The sequence below is a fragment of the Carassius auratus genome, chromosome 8, assembly GCF_003368295.1.
Source record: "Carassius auratus strain Wakin chromosome 8, ASM336829v1, whole genome shotgun sequence".
In the NCBI taxonomy this organism is placed as follows: Eukaryota; Metazoa; Chordata; class Actinopteri; order Cypriniformes; family Cyprinidae; genus Carassius; species Carassius auratus.
This window is the reverse complement of record NC_039250.1, coordinates 27,904,341-27,919,941: the sequence shown is the minus strand read 5'-3', so window position 1 is coordinate 27,919,941 and position 15,601 is coordinate 27,904,341. Positions and strand designations below refer to the sequence as shown.

General features: G+C 35.2%; 1 protein-coding gene across 7 annotated transcripts in view; it reads right to left on the bottom strand.

The window, feature by feature from the left end:
* acot7 (acyl-CoA thioesterase 7) overlaps window positions 1-15,601 on the bottom strand; it is a 60,868-nt gene that overhangs the window by 38,979 nt on the left and 6,288 nt on the right. For 2 of the 7 annotated variants that reach the window (XM_026270621.1, XM_026270623.1), the window contains exons 4-8: window positions 4,835-4,926; window positions 4,064-4,178; window positions 3,644-3,658; window positions 3,340-3,426; window positions 2,350-2,376 (exon numbers count right to left, since the gene is read on the bottom strand). In XM_026270621.1, coding sequence (XP_026126406.1) covers window positions 2,350-2,376; window positions 3,340-3,426; window positions 3,644-3,658; window positions 4,064-4,178; window positions 4,835-4,926 — 336 coding nt within the window. The remainder of the gene's footprint in view (window positions 1-2,349; window positions 2,377-3,339; window positions 3,427-3,643; window positions 3,659-4,063; window positions 4,179-4,834; window positions 4,927-15,601) is intronic. The other 5 variants (XM_026270622.1, XM_026270625.1, XM_026270626.1 and 2 more) reach the window with 3 other exon arrangements.

The window sequence follows — 15,601 nt, the reverse complement described above, 5'->3', positions numbered from 1 at the left end:
TTCTATCTTGAACGTTCCTTGTTAGCAGAATAATAAGTTTGTGTAATTGAGCCATTCATTATCCCTGATGTTTTTACTGGTGCACAAGCTTGCACACAAACACACACACACAGCCACTTTGAGGAGGTTAGAGATGCTACAAGCCTAGTACAGAAGAGGAAGAAGTGTGTCTAATCTAGGAGAAAACAAAGTTTCACAGCTCACTATACCAAACGTTCAAAGAAATCTTCTGAAAGTGTTAGATAAAGATTTCGTATTTCGAGCAGACATTGTATGACATTAAAACCTGACCCTTCAAATCAGTGTTTCTCCCCAAATGAGTGCTCTAAATAGATCTACATATTTTCCCTTTGACGTCAACATCAAATCAATTAACATTTGTTTCTATTTCATTTACCACCCTATTGTGTCTGATTCACTAGTGCACATTACTTACAACATGCACTGGTGAATCAAGAAGAAAAAAAACATAATGTAATTTAACTTTCTTGCTTCACTTCTGAAACAATTTATGTATTGTTCATATATTATTAGCTGTAAGAAAATAACAGCATTTTATTTTACAGTCCTGTCCCTCATGTACATACTATGTACTTATTATAGTAATTTCAATAACTAGGTAATAACAAGGTACTAACCCTGAACCTACCCCTAAACCTAACCCTACCCCATGTAGTTACCTTGTGTTACCAGAACTTTCTCAGATAAATACACTGTAAGTACACTATAAGTACATGAAAGTAAACATACTGTAAAAACTTTTCATTTGTTTAAAGCTCCTGTTGTAGGTAATGCGATCTTTTAAAAATCTGGCCAAAAAAAAAATAGTTCACCAAAAAATATTAATTTGCTGAAAATGTTTTTTACTGTTTTTATTTGTAAACGGAGCTTGATCTGTGCATAATTTTCTCCTGATTCTGAATTTTTTTTTTTTTTTTTTTTTTTTTTTCGCTGGAGAAAGCATTTGGGCTCATATTTTTGCAGATAATTGCTGGAAATTAAGTTTATTCAAACCATTTTTTGTCCTCTCTATTGGTCCTGCTATGAACTTGTTATTGTTCCTGCATACAGTTACAACATTACATACAACTTTGCCTTCTGTAGATTTGCTCATAGCTAAATTGAGCTTGATCTTTAAATAGACACTAAACTCAACTAAATCAACTCTGAACTGACTTGAGCTGAATAATGACTGTCTGTTTTTATGCATAATTTGACTGTCACATATTTTAAGAAGATTGCACCTGTTATTTTCCTACTTATTGAAGCAGCTTTGAAAGAATGTGAATTATATAAAGTGCTATAGAGAGATAGAGGACTGTTCGGTGGATTAATGTTATAGTGGTGAGTGATCAATAAATGAACTTGAATGAACTGGAATTTACATTTATTTTACATTATGATTCCGTGCACACGTTTCTTTAAAGAAATTATTTTCATGACTTTTTGCATGAAAACTTAAAACAAAAAAAAACAAAAAACTGCGCTTTGAAGTCGATCAAAGGGCATATATGATGGATACAGCTCTTTAGTTTTTTTTTTTTTTTTTTTGTTGGCATCAATAAAAAAGGAGTTGTAGATGACTGTTGTACAGTTGCTGTTATAAAGTGTTCTCGAGTGGTTGCTGGTGCATTGCTGTGCAGATGCTAGGGTGTGATGGGTAGTTTTATACTGGTCAACCCCCAAGACCGTAGGATGTTCATGTCACTAGCAAAGGTGTTTTCTCCAAGGATGCAAAAAAGTCAGTTAGATGAGAAAATCAAACTATAGTAATAGTAATTAGAAAAGTAGTATAAAAAAATAGTAATGCACATCTAAAATAACACTGTACTACAAGTGAATTAAGTTTCAGAGGAAGAAAGTGTCCCTTTTGCCTCCCTGGAGATCATTGTGTACCCATTAAACTCTTCAAGCATGAATTTGAAGGGGAACTGCTAGATAGGCAACAGTCAATAGCCTTTGTAGCACTAAAACTGGCTGCTCATCCTGACAATGCAATAATGCCTTTCTGCTCACAGTCAGTCCACAAATCAACCTCAATGAGTCAAACTGGCAGAAACAGACTAATGAAGTAAACACTACAACCAATTACTTTCAATCACATCTGAATCAAATAAACGTGAACTTGATCTGTGAGTGATGTCGTTTATTCTTGTGAGCACTCAGTTTGGTTAAAGCACTCAATATGAATTTTGCTGCATTAGATAAAATGATATTGTATGCGACTTTGTACAAATAAATTCTGTTAGTATAAAGATGCAATGGTATCAGTTACTTGTAAATAGTGAAAATGTTTTCTATTATGGTGTAAACGTCAAATGGATATGTAATATGAATTTGAGTGCTCACCAGACATGCTTTGGCTTGAATGCAGCTCTACGGAAAAAACAAAATTCATGCAAGTGATTATATAAATAACTGACAAGATATGAAATGGTTCTCTCTTTTACTGACGTCAGGGTCCTTCCATTTCTCATTCCCCTATCTCACATTACTAATGCACCACTACTCATTTTGTTATCTGTATGTGTCAAACGTTCCCTGTTTCGGTTTCTACATGGACTGTGCTTCTGATGTTCTTGTGTTTATGTAATTCATTCAGGTCAGTGAGTCGACTACTCGTCATGCATGTATAAATGGTGCTGCGGTAGTTCCAGCCAACCATCTACATTGCAAGTTAATGCAACTAAATTCTGCGCAAGGCAACTAAATAATGTCTGTCCATAAGCCATTAGCTAATAAACTGCTTTCACTCGCTAGTGATTAAGTTAGAGGCTAAGAATACTTTTACAGCAGATACATTTTCACTGTGTATGAACGAGAACAGTCTGACTGAGCGTTAGTGATGGGTCCTCATGAACGTTTTGTGCTTTTTTACCAACTCTTTTATATGACTCAGCATTAAGAAGCTCTCTTGGAGAGTGAGTTCACTGTTTTGTGATCACACGTGTGCTTTTCTTATGTTCAAGAGTGAGATGACTCAGGAGGTGAACTAATCTTGTAAATAAACCAGGGGTTCCTAAGAAAATACAATTTCAATCTTTCAAATCAAACAGACAGCTGATATACCAAAAGTATTTTTAACACAATAATTTTGGGCGAAGCAGATCACTTTTAACTTGAAACTTCTACTGATATTTTCTGTGTTAAAGCAGGGTTTAACCATATGTTCAATACTGGTTTGATGTCTAAGATTGGTTGGTGTGCTTCAGGCAATGATAACATTGTCAAATGTGTGAAAAAACAGCTAATTTCTGATGAAAGTGAGCTAAATGTGAATCAGACTATTTGAATAGTATTAATCTAATGTAATAATCATAAAAAGTTCAAAAGTATTACCTCCATGTACAAAGCCATGCAGAGTGCAGTCAGATGGGCCGACGAGGTGGATCAGACTCGACTGACTAAATGCAACAGTGTAGGGCTCTGAGAAAGAAAAGAGAGAGAAAAAAAACATAATAAAAACTTAAGATCTGCAAATAAAATAAAACAAAATCAAAACTTGTTATCTGAGCAATAAATACATAAATATGTTCCTGATGCTACACACAAAAGACAATTTATTCTTCATGATCCATTATTTGACAAAAAACTTCATGGTTCTTCATAGAGAAAAAAAAAAAAAATATATATATATACATACCTTTTGTTTGTCTATCTGTGCAGCATCAGAGCAAAATAACATGAAATAAAATCAAGGTGAGACTCTGTTCATAAAACTCTTACTGATGAAAGATAAAATGTCCTAACAAAAATATTACAAATGGCCAAGGAAATATGATGTTTCCTGGACGTGTACTATGATAATACTATGTTTTTGGACAAAGACTATGGTATATTTTACAGTACATCATTTTTAGTACATTTTACTTCTCATTACATTTAAAGATAATGGTAAATGTGTATGTAAATCATTCAGCACTATGGTTTCAAAGAACCGCTGTATTACCATCTGATACCATTACTCCACCATGGTATTGCCATGAATCTACTTTTTGTGAGGTGTTTTACATCTGCTATATATAGATAAACATGTGTAATGACACAAAGGTGGAAATGTTACCTGGAAGAGAGACAGACATGATGATCTCACCATTCCTCTCTTTGGTCTCTGTTCGCTCTAATTTCTGAGCCTCGTATCTCTTTTTACCTGCTTCCTCTTGTTCTGGGCTGGAATACTGGAATGAACAAAAACACACTCTGGTAAACAACAAGCAACTTGTTTGTAAAAAGAAAAAGGACACTATATTGAGAAATGTTGGAAAATCTTAGCAAAATTATTTGGCAATACACGAGCTGTGTCCCAAATGACGCACTATGCATTATGTACTCAGGCACAATGTACTATATCATGTAGTATATGAATTATAAATTAGTTAGTTCCAACATAAAAAAAGTCTCCAACATTTAAGTGCATCATCTGGGTATTTCCTGTAAAGTGCATTTTTTCTTTTTGGAATTTTCTAATATACACTAATCATACTACTACAAAACAGCATAGAATAGTCCATAAGTAAACACAAATTGGGACACGTCTTGACATTTGAAAAATCACATACAGTACATGTCACTTAAGTTGAGACCACAGATGAATGTCTGGTTGTACTGTTTGAAGTAAACTACCAAAGTACTTGTCTATAAAGAGGTTCTGGTAAAAAGTAATGGAAATGAAGCTAAGGTGCATTATGCACCTTCAAAAATCATTGTGGAGTTGAAATATAGTGACAGTAATAAGAAACAAATAGATATTGAAAATTGAACTGATACTAATAGAATGTTCAAATGTCAGTCTTTAGAGAAAAGACAATGTGTTCATTGACGTACAGACTCTTACCTCAATAGGAGGAACTTCAATGATTTTGTCCACATTTTGAAGGGACAGTGGGACATACCACAGTGTTGCCTTGTTGGTCAATTTTTTGGTACCTACAAAAATGCATAACTAATATCAGCATAATCAGAAAGAATTTGAATCTCTTCAAATGCAGTGCATTTAATACATAAAGAGTAATTCAAGGTTAAAAAAAAGTACATAGAAAAGCTACAGTAACTGCCTGAGTAATTGTAACGTGTGTATCCGAGGTACTCAAAAAGCACAGGAGCAGCCTGTATATACAGCCACAAAAACTTCCTGGACTAACAATTTACATTTTTGAGACCCAGTTCATGTCCACATTTATGTGTTATCACACATCCACTGGAACAAGACTTCAATAATAAAAGGTTATAATGGTAATAACACTAGATCTTATTGATCTTCATATCTCAGGTGCCACTACACATGAGTTTTATTGATTAATTAATAAATTTGTTCAATATTTCCAATCATGGGAAAAGACCATGTCTTCTGACGAACTCTTAGGCGAGTGATGCGTTGCCGCTAAGTTTCTGGTGTTGTCATGGAGACTTCTCATCGCATCTCATAGTGAAGATGGTTTGCTCTCTGAAGCGCAAGTGAGGCTATTTTGGGTAGGCTGTGTTTATTAGACACAAGAGACATTTCAGAGAGAAAAACCATGTGTTTGAGCGGATAAGTACACAATTAAGGGCGTCACAAGAGAATGGCAAAGCTTGAATTAATGAAACTATCAATGAGTGTGATAATGAAACACCAAATAAGGAAATCCTGCGTTCTAAAATCTAATTTCTAGCAAGACGTGAAGATTTCATTTCCCTCAAATAATCCTCACACACTTGAAAGATAATAACAATTTAAATTACAGGAGAACAAAATGTTCTCTGTGTATTATGATAGATTTATTTATACATTTTAAACATTTATACATTTTAAAGTAGAAGAGCTGGAAGAAGAGGCTCCTACTCATCTTGACCACTTGAGTTTTCCAATCATAAACTAGATGATCATTTTTAAATAATTTAATGGAGATTGCACACACATAGAATGTTAAAATATTTGGTAAGACTCTATTTTAAGGACCAATTCTCACAATGAACTAGGTGCTTATTAGCATGCATATCACATGCATATTCCCTAGGTCTTATAAAGCACATATTAATGTCTTATTCTGCATGACCATTTTAGATAATTTAGGGCTACCAATTAGTAAACTTAACTTAACTACCTTACAAACTATTAATAAGCAGCAAATTAGGAGTTTAGTGAGCCCAAAGTTATAATGAATAGTAAATAGTGATAATTGGCTATTTTATCCTATTATTTATATATTCTGTTTTATTTATTTATAATAATAATAATAATAATAATAAATTCATTTATTAATTTTAAAGGTTACATATCATGAAAATCAGACTTTTTCCATGTTTAAGTGCTATAACCAGGTCCCCATTGCATCTACCAAGCCAGAAAATGTGAAAAAGAACAACCCAGTACATTTTTAGAAAGCCTTTCTCTGCAAGCTTGGGGAAAAAATGAGCCGCTCAGATTTCGCTCCCTCATGATGTGGTAAGGAGATATTATTGTACTATTCCTGCCCCTAAAAGGAATAGTTCACCAAAAAATGAAAATTCTGTCATTAATTACTCACCCTCATGTCGTTCAAAACCCATAAGACACAAATTAAGATATTTTTGATGAAATCCAAGAGCTTTCTGACCCTACATAGACAGCAATGCAACTGAAATGTTGCCAGGGCCAGAAATGTAGTAAGGACTTTGGTAAAACAGTCCATGTGACATCAGTTGTTCAGCAATTCAACAATTCTTCTCCTTCACGTCGCCCTATTATGGAGAATATCACGATGCATCCGTTGTTTATGTGCAGAGAAACATGCACCATGCGTCGTGATATTCTTCATAATAGCGCCCTAGGGAGAAGAATTGTTGAATAAAGTCGTTATTGTTTTCTTTGCACACAAAATGTATTCTCGTTTCCACCTGCAGTGCTGCCACTGTGTTTTTGCAAGAGATAACAGTGTGCCAATTCTAATGCCATGGCAAAAGTTTGAGCAAAGCATGCAAACTGTTCTGTCTTTGGCTGCATTGACAATACTAATTAGTCCCAGCCTCAGAGGAGAGAGCAGAGGAATTATTGATTTATTTACTGTATATCATACTGCTACCACACATATATATAACACAAACATGCAATTTTTTTTTTTTTTGTCAAATTGTGTTTTTGTAGAGTATGAATGCAGTGCCGCGCTAAGCCTTTGTGGGGCCCTGGGCTACTACAGATTTGCCCCCCCCCCCCCAATTACCGTTACACGCCAATCAAAATCAAATGAGGCAAAAAAGAATGTACATAATTTAAACTATATAATCGAATAATAATCTTACAAATCAGCAACAGCCCAGCAAATAAAATTAAATATCACTCACCACTAAAATGTTTTTTTTTCCCTGCTTTTCTTATAATGCACTAAAAAATTATAGACATTTTAAAAATGTATAATTTTTTTCTCTATTTAACAACATTAACTTGCAATAGTGAAAGACATCTTCTCTCAGGTATTTCTATTTATAAGCACCAATGACCACAACAGCAGTTGTGCTATGCAAAAACCAGTAACAAGAATAACTCGGACTCAAAAGATAACTCAAAAGATAATTTAACATGCGGGCCGGGTGGGGCTAATAGGGCTAATGTTTAGCGTGCATAGTCTTTTAAATTGCTTAAAATATTTCTGCTTTGTATGGTGATTATAATCCACATCGGATCGGATCGCATTATTTCAAACACTCGCTGCTGACTGAAAGTGAGTTTTGAGCTCAACTTATTTAAAAAAGTTTTAATGCTGGTGTTATAGCTGTTAGCTTTCTGAAATGATGCGCAGCGCAGACTCTCTATTTTTATAAAAGCTCCCAAACAAAAATCATTATTATATTTTTATGACATATGCTGGCCCTGGCATGCACTAGCACGCCAGGTTTAAGCTCGACAGTGGAAACGCGGCTTTTCATCTTCTCAGCTGCTCTCACTATGCGTTGCAGAGTCTTTCTGCAGGACGCGTTGCAGGCGCCATACCACACAGTGATGCAACTCGACAGGATGCTCTCGATGGTGCCTCTGTAGAAGGTGTACATGATGGGGGCGGGGCTCTGGCTCTCCTCAGTTTGTGGAGGAAGTAGAGACTCTGTTGTGATTTCTTGGCCAGTGCTGCAGTGTTGTCGGTCCAGGAGAGATCCTCTGTGATGTGCACACCCAGGAACTTGGTGCTGTTCACTCGCTCCACAGTCGCGATTGTTGTCACTGCACCACCCAGCCAGGCAGCTCACCTCGCTTCTGTAGTTTGTCTTATCTTTGTTGCTAATGAGACCCACCACAGTTGTGTCATCCGCAAACTTAATGAAGAGGTTGGAGCTGTGTGACAGAGTGCAGTCGTGGGTCAGCAGAGTGAAGAGGAGGGGGCTCAGCACACATCCTTGGGGGGCCCCGGTGTTCAGAGTGATGGTGCTGGATGTTTTGCTGCTGACCCGTACTGCCTGAGGTCTTCCAGTCAGAAAGTCCAACAGCCAGTTGCATGGCGAAGTGTTGAGCCCCAGCTGGATCAGTTTGTAAATGAGCTGTTGAGGGGATGATGTTGAATGTTTTGAATGCTGAACTGAAGTTTATGAACAGCATTCTGACATTTGAGTCCTTTTTGTCCAGATGTGTGAGTGCTGAGTGGACGTTAGTGGCGATGGCATCATCGGTCGACCGGCTGAACCGATATGCAAACTGGAAGGGGTCCAGGGAGGGGGGTGGGGGGGCAGACTTGATGTGGTGCATGACTAGCCATTCAAAGCACTTCATGAGGATGGGAGTAAGTGCAACAGGACGGTAGTCATTGAAGCAGGATGGAGATGGCTTCTTCAGGACTGGAATGATGGTGGTAGTTTTGAAACATGTGGGAACAACAGCCTGACTAAGTGAGATGTTGAAAATGTCTGTGAAGACATCAGTGAGTTCTGCATTCTGCACAGTCATTCAATACACGCCCAGGGATGTTTTCAGGATGTTATCTGACGGATGAGCTGTAAAGTCACAACCCTATTCTAGAAAAGGTACGAGGAGCAGCAGCTCATTTGAATTTAAAGAAACATGCACGAAAACAGAGTGTTTCTGCTTCCAAAATAGGCATTTTCAAAATGATATAATAAATGATCTGTGGGGTATTTTGAGCTAACATTTCACAGACACATTCTGGGGACACCTGATACTTTACATACATATTTTAAAATAGGACATAATATGTCTCCTTTCAACACAGTGAATCCTGATGTTTAACAAGCATAACATTTTCCAAATGATAGTAATAGTGTTGAATTCTTCGTAATGCCTACACTACAATACACTGTGTAATCTTAGAGAGTTAATGTTATGGTGCTGCAGACACTTCCTATTTTGATACCCAATTTTGACATTTGTAACAAGGCTGCAATACAGAGATTAATATGCCCGATAAATGAGAGCTGATTCTCCTACATTTTACGAACAAAAAACAAATCATTTAAGACTGAACTGTACCAATTCAGCAGAAAGAGGAGGATTAATTCTGACAGACTGCGTTTGGGAAAAGCATTTGCATTTTACACTCTGTTGAAGTCATCCAGACAAGCCGGTTGCTATGACAACCATGCAGGGATTCTGCCGCTACCATGGCGAGAGAATGGCTTCTCTAATTGGTTTCCACAGCAGCTTGTCTAATGGTTCTACACAGCAGGATATTTACATGTTTTCCACTAGCAAAGAATCATGGGCAAAAAATAATAAATAAATAAAAAAAATAGCTCCTCACTAAACACAAAGATATAATATACTGTATATAATTTTAACATTTGTAGAATATTGTTTTATGGTAAAATGTAGACTTACTATCAGCCATTCAACAGCTTTATACTCAGAAATGCTCTGAAGTAGACAGAACCTGAAAATCTTTCTAATATACAATATAGAATCTAAAACTTTAATTGTAAAAGGATTTTAAAATTTCCACCTCATGAGTTTCAAGTATTTAGTAGAGGAAAAAATCTAGGTCTAGTGTATGACAGAGCAGGAAATAATATAATATAATATAATATAATATAATATAATATAATATAATATAATATAATATAATATAATATAATATATAATATAATATAATATAATATAATATAATATAATATAATATAATATAATATAATATAATATAATATAATATATTTTCTGTTTGAATATATCATAAAATGTAATTCATTGCTGTAATTTCAAAGCTGAATTTTCATCATCATTACTCCAGTCTTCAGTGTCACATGATACTTCAGAGATTTGCTGCTCAAGAAGCATTTCTGATTATTGTCTATGTTGAAAACAGTTGTGTGCATTATTATTATCATTATATTTTTTATTTCAGGATTCTTTGATGAATAGAACATTCATTTTATGAAATATAAATCCTTTATAACATTTTAAAGTCTATACTCTTACTTTTGATCAATGTAATGCATTATTTCTGAATTAAAGTACTAATAATTTTTTTCTTAAAAAAAAAATAATATCATATATTCAAAAATAGAAAAATATTATTTCAAATTATTAAATATTTCACAATATAGCTGTTTTTGTTGTATGTTGGATAAAATAAATGTAGCCCTGGTGGGCAGAAGACACTTCTTTTAAAATGTTTGACTGGTATTTTACTGTCTATAATATTATCTAACATTCCCCAACAGGGATTACGTTACACCAACAAAGGTAAGCTTTAAGGTATAAAATTTGTGCAGTGTAGACGGAACTAGTCACACTCTGATCCTATATATATATCTGACAATTTGTCTCTTAGCAACAAACATCTCTTAGCTAACAGGTTTTTGAATCATGGTGGTTTTATATATTGAATCATTGTTAACTCAGGCTTTTTCATCTAACGATTAAAATGTGTATTATCATTGTAAATGCACATGCACTTTTATACTGTGCTAACTTTAGATGTTAACTATATCAGAGTCTAGGGGCAAATAATCTAAATGTTTTTTCAGTGATTTACGTCTACCAGAGTAGATTGCTCTTGATTACAAACTCAGATTTTCCATTACTGCCAGCCAACACTTTAATTACTGGTTTCAACATGAACCCACTGGTCAGATACGAAGAGGAAAGATGTTGTGCAGTACAGCTGTGTACAGAAACATGAGTGATTGCAGGTGTGCTGCACACTTTGTTTAGAGATGGACTTGCCTTTAAAGGCTCTGCCAACCCTCACTCACCCTGTGAACTTGTCTCATGTTTAATACAGATTTTAAACTACATGAAGTATACTGGACAGAGGTTTATGTGAATTGTACATTTGATAAAAGGAGGTATAAACTTTATAGGATTTTATATTTTAAAGAAGCTTCTTATGCTCCAGTAATGTATCAATTAGATCAAAAATATAGAAAAATAAATAAGATATCTATTTTAATATACTTTAAAATATAATTTATTCCTGTGATGCAAAGTTTAATTTTCAGCATCATTACTCCAGTCTTCAGTGTCACGTGATCCTTAAGAAATCATTCTAATATGCAGATGTATTATCAGTATTGGAAACAGTTTTGCTGCTTAATATTTCTGGGACCTGTGATACTTTTTAGTAGAATTCTTTGATGAATAGAAAAATTCAAAAGAACAGTGTTTTTGAATAAAGGCTGTTGATTTTAAATTTTTTATTTATCAAAGAATCAAAGAAAAAAGTATCGTCGGTTCCAGAAAAATAATAAGCAGCACAACAGTGATAAATCAGCATATTAGAATTAGTTCTGAAGGATCATGACTGGGGTACTGCCTGATGAAAATTGAACTCTGCATCACAGAAATAAACTATATTATAAAGTATATTAAAATAGGAAACCAGTTTTTTTAAATAGCAATAATATTTCCCAATATTAATTTTTTCTGTATTTCTTATCAAATAAATACAGCCTTGATGTGCATAAATGACTCCATTTAAAAAAAAAACATAAAAATGTTAACAAAGGAGTGCTAAAATGACGGAAAATGCATTCATTCTAATGTGATTTTGCATCTGTATAATGTGTGTGTGTGTGGATTGTAGCCCTGCCGATGCAATCATCACGGCCCCTGCATTCAGAAGCAGGAGACCCCTGAGGAGTGCGAGCGAGACCAGGCTGACAAGATTGGCCCCGACTGTCTGTGTGCGTGTGTGTGTGTAACCCAAGAGAAGAGTCATGTGATGGCCTAGCCTGAGTTCAAACATGTATATAAACCACCACAAATGAATCTTTTAAATGTGTGTCAGACCAGGAAACAAAGGTTTATCAAAAAACTAAGGTTTTTTTTTTTCAGAACCTTGCTTCTTTGCTGTATGTTGATGATACGTAAATACTATGTATCATACTGTATATGTATGGGGGGGGAGTATGTTGCTATTATGCACTTTTTATTAACTAGTTTAATGGAGCCAGCCAATAATAGCCCAAAGTGTGTATGAATGAGGGCATCTTAATGCAGTGATTTCCAGGCCATGGTTCATTTGCATTCTTGGATGTATGCTTGCATTTATTTCTTGACAAGCAATGTAGTTGCATATGTTTTTGTTAGTATATACATTTTTGGCACAACAAAGGTTTTGCTCCATGTTCTGTTTAAACTCTGGAGGAAGACACTGCATTTGCATAGACTGCTTTCCTACGCAGGTATCGCTCTGTAACTGCTGCCTGTGTTGGTGACGCGTGACGTTAAGTTAACATGACAGAAGCACATAAAGTCTGCCCCCATTCTGCACAGTTCCCCGCGGCTCTGCACAAGCCTTTAAAGGGGCAGTGCTGAGACAGCCTGAGACCTCTCGACAGAACCGCTTTAAAACAGCACAAGGACTGGTTAACATGCAGTGTGTGAGAATGAACCTGATCATGTGGACTGATTCTTACAAAAAAATTAATTATGGAAAAAAGGTATTGCTTGTCAAGCAATAACAATAATAATAAAAAAAAAGATTTAATGTAACAGTTGTTTAAGAGTGATTCTAACAGTATCAATTGAAGCCTTATGTATGGGCCTTAAAGGGATAGTACACCCAAAAGCTGTTTACCCCAGTGCATCCAAGATGTAGGGGACTTTGTTTCTTCAGTAGAACACAAACGAAGATATTTAACGCAAACCATTGCAGTCTGTCAGTCATATAATGTAAGTGCATGGGAATCACGGCTTTGGGGGTCAAAAAACATATACAAACAAAACAAAATTAAACCCTGCGTCTGCAGTTTCTTGCACAGACCTATTGTTTTGTGTCTTTACACCTCACTGTATCATAACGAGCCACAGGGTTTAATTTTGTTTTGTTTTGTTTGTGTATGTTTTATGACTCAAAAGCTGTGATTCCCATCCACTTACATTATATGACTGTGTTCATATGTATGCAGCAGTGTTCATTTGTGTTCTACAGAAGACATAAAGTCACCTACATCTTGGATGCACTGGGTGTAAGCAGATAAACATCAAATGTTCATTTTTGGGTGAACTATCCCTTTAAGGCATTTTAATGCATTCATGCTTATTATGCATCTAAAAATAAGTTCTTCCACAGATAATAAAGTAATACTTTTTGCTAATGCAATAAGACACATTCTGATATGTTATGATACACTATAAAGGTGGAACCTTTACTAGGCTAGTAATACAATGTATTATAGCATTACAATAGTTTATTAAAAGATATACTGTATGTGTAAAGGTATAATAAATTAAGGCAGTGGTTCTCAAAGTGTGGGTGCACTTTGAGTGCACTTCTTTCTTTTTAGTAGAAAAGAAAACAAAAACAGTAAACAGCCAAAGGATGTAACTTAGAATGGGAGATGGATCGGTTTGTGAAAGGGAACAGCAAAAACAACAGATGAAGTTGCAGAGACCCAGCCAGGTGATGGGCATTCAAAAGCTAAATGCAGAAATGATATGAAGAGGAATATCTTGCTCTTGGCTTCACTCACTGGTAGCATCCGAAAACTTCGGCTACCTCGTTATCGTATGAGGCAATGACTTTGCTGGCATTGCTTTTGCATGAAGGCACCTCATGAAAATGATTTCGGACAGGCTTCTGAGACAGAGTATCGGTTCAATGATCTACAGCAAAATATATGATACAAAATATGAGTGCTTTGGTGATATCTAAGTGATTATTTTATTACTGCAATATAAATTTTTCGCTAGAAATTACATCAAAAGTGGAAAACGTTGATCAAAAACATACATTTACACACAAACTGGACACCGACCTCAACTTTCAGATGCCATCTTAATTTTTTAGCTTAATTTTTACAGAATGGAACACACAGGATCGTGGGATATCAAAGGCAACAAAGGATACATCTATGCTGCCTTCAAAAATCGGCCAGATGAAGGCATCTCAGGAGACAGGAAGTGAAGCTAATATTAAATTCAGACATGCCTGATGTCCTCCTGCCTTGGAATACATCCTCTGAAGGCAGCATATTCCAGTTTTCGGAAGCAGGCACCCTATTTATACCGGATGCTACACATGGCACGTCACGCTTAATATAAATTGAAATGTATTTAAAATCTGATACTATTTAAAATAATAAAACACCGTTATGAGAATGAGAACTAGCTTAATTAACCATTAAATTAATAACACAAAGCCAAAATAATAAATAAATATATAAATAAATAAATAAATAAACGTAATGGTCGTAAAAGTCTTACGGTTGGGTTAAAGTATATTGTACATAAAAAATAATTAAAGCTGTTTTTTGCATTTGTAATGTTTTTGTTGTTGTTGTTGTTTTTGGTTTAGGTTTTTTTTTCTGTATTAAGCTGATGATAAATTAATTAAAATAATAAAGTTTGTCAAAGTATTGGGAAACTTTTTTCCTATAATTAAGATTCACTGAAATGTTTTAATGTAATATTATTTATGTCTTTTGGTTTTTGGGTAAAGTATGATGCACAAATGTTCTTTAACTGGTATTTGATTCATTGCATGCATTTAAATGTGGCCACTCCAAAGCAGAGCGAGTCCAGAGTTGTCTTTCTTTGTAACGACTTCCGCAGTCACTTCTTCCACTACTACTGACTGGGAACTTCGCCCACGCCGAGCTGGATCACTTTATACCACATGACAACCCTGTTGCTGTGGTAACAACATGCGCCTTGGGGATAAGTGCTTTTGTTTTAGCAGCACTGTTTCTTCTTCTCTTGTATTGCTTTTTTGTCTTTGATATAGAATCCTTCAAATAATCAAGGAGATCGTGTCTGTTTTTTATGATCAAACACCATATGTGTCTAAAGTTGTAATCACATTATATTCAGATTAGATTTATTGAGTTATAGCTCCATCTTGAGATGAGATCAGAGACGGAGGGATGACGCAGCATCAGCTTTTGAAATAATTGCAGGTGCTGATAAACTGCCCAGCTCATGTGAATATAGCAAAGCGCCCAATGTTTTCAGTGTAGTCACTTTTATTACTATAGCGCTTTTAAATAGGACAATTATTCAGTAGGGACTTTGGCCAGTTTTGAAATTACCATTCACACATTTGGCAGCGTCCCAAACCACAATGAACTTTGAAACAGAACTCCTGAAAAATCAACGCAGACCTTTAACACAGAAGAATGAATGTACACAATGACATCCATCCACACCTGTTTCAATCAGCGTCAATGGAATCTCAATTATTCATGCAGGCTGAAGTCTGATGCA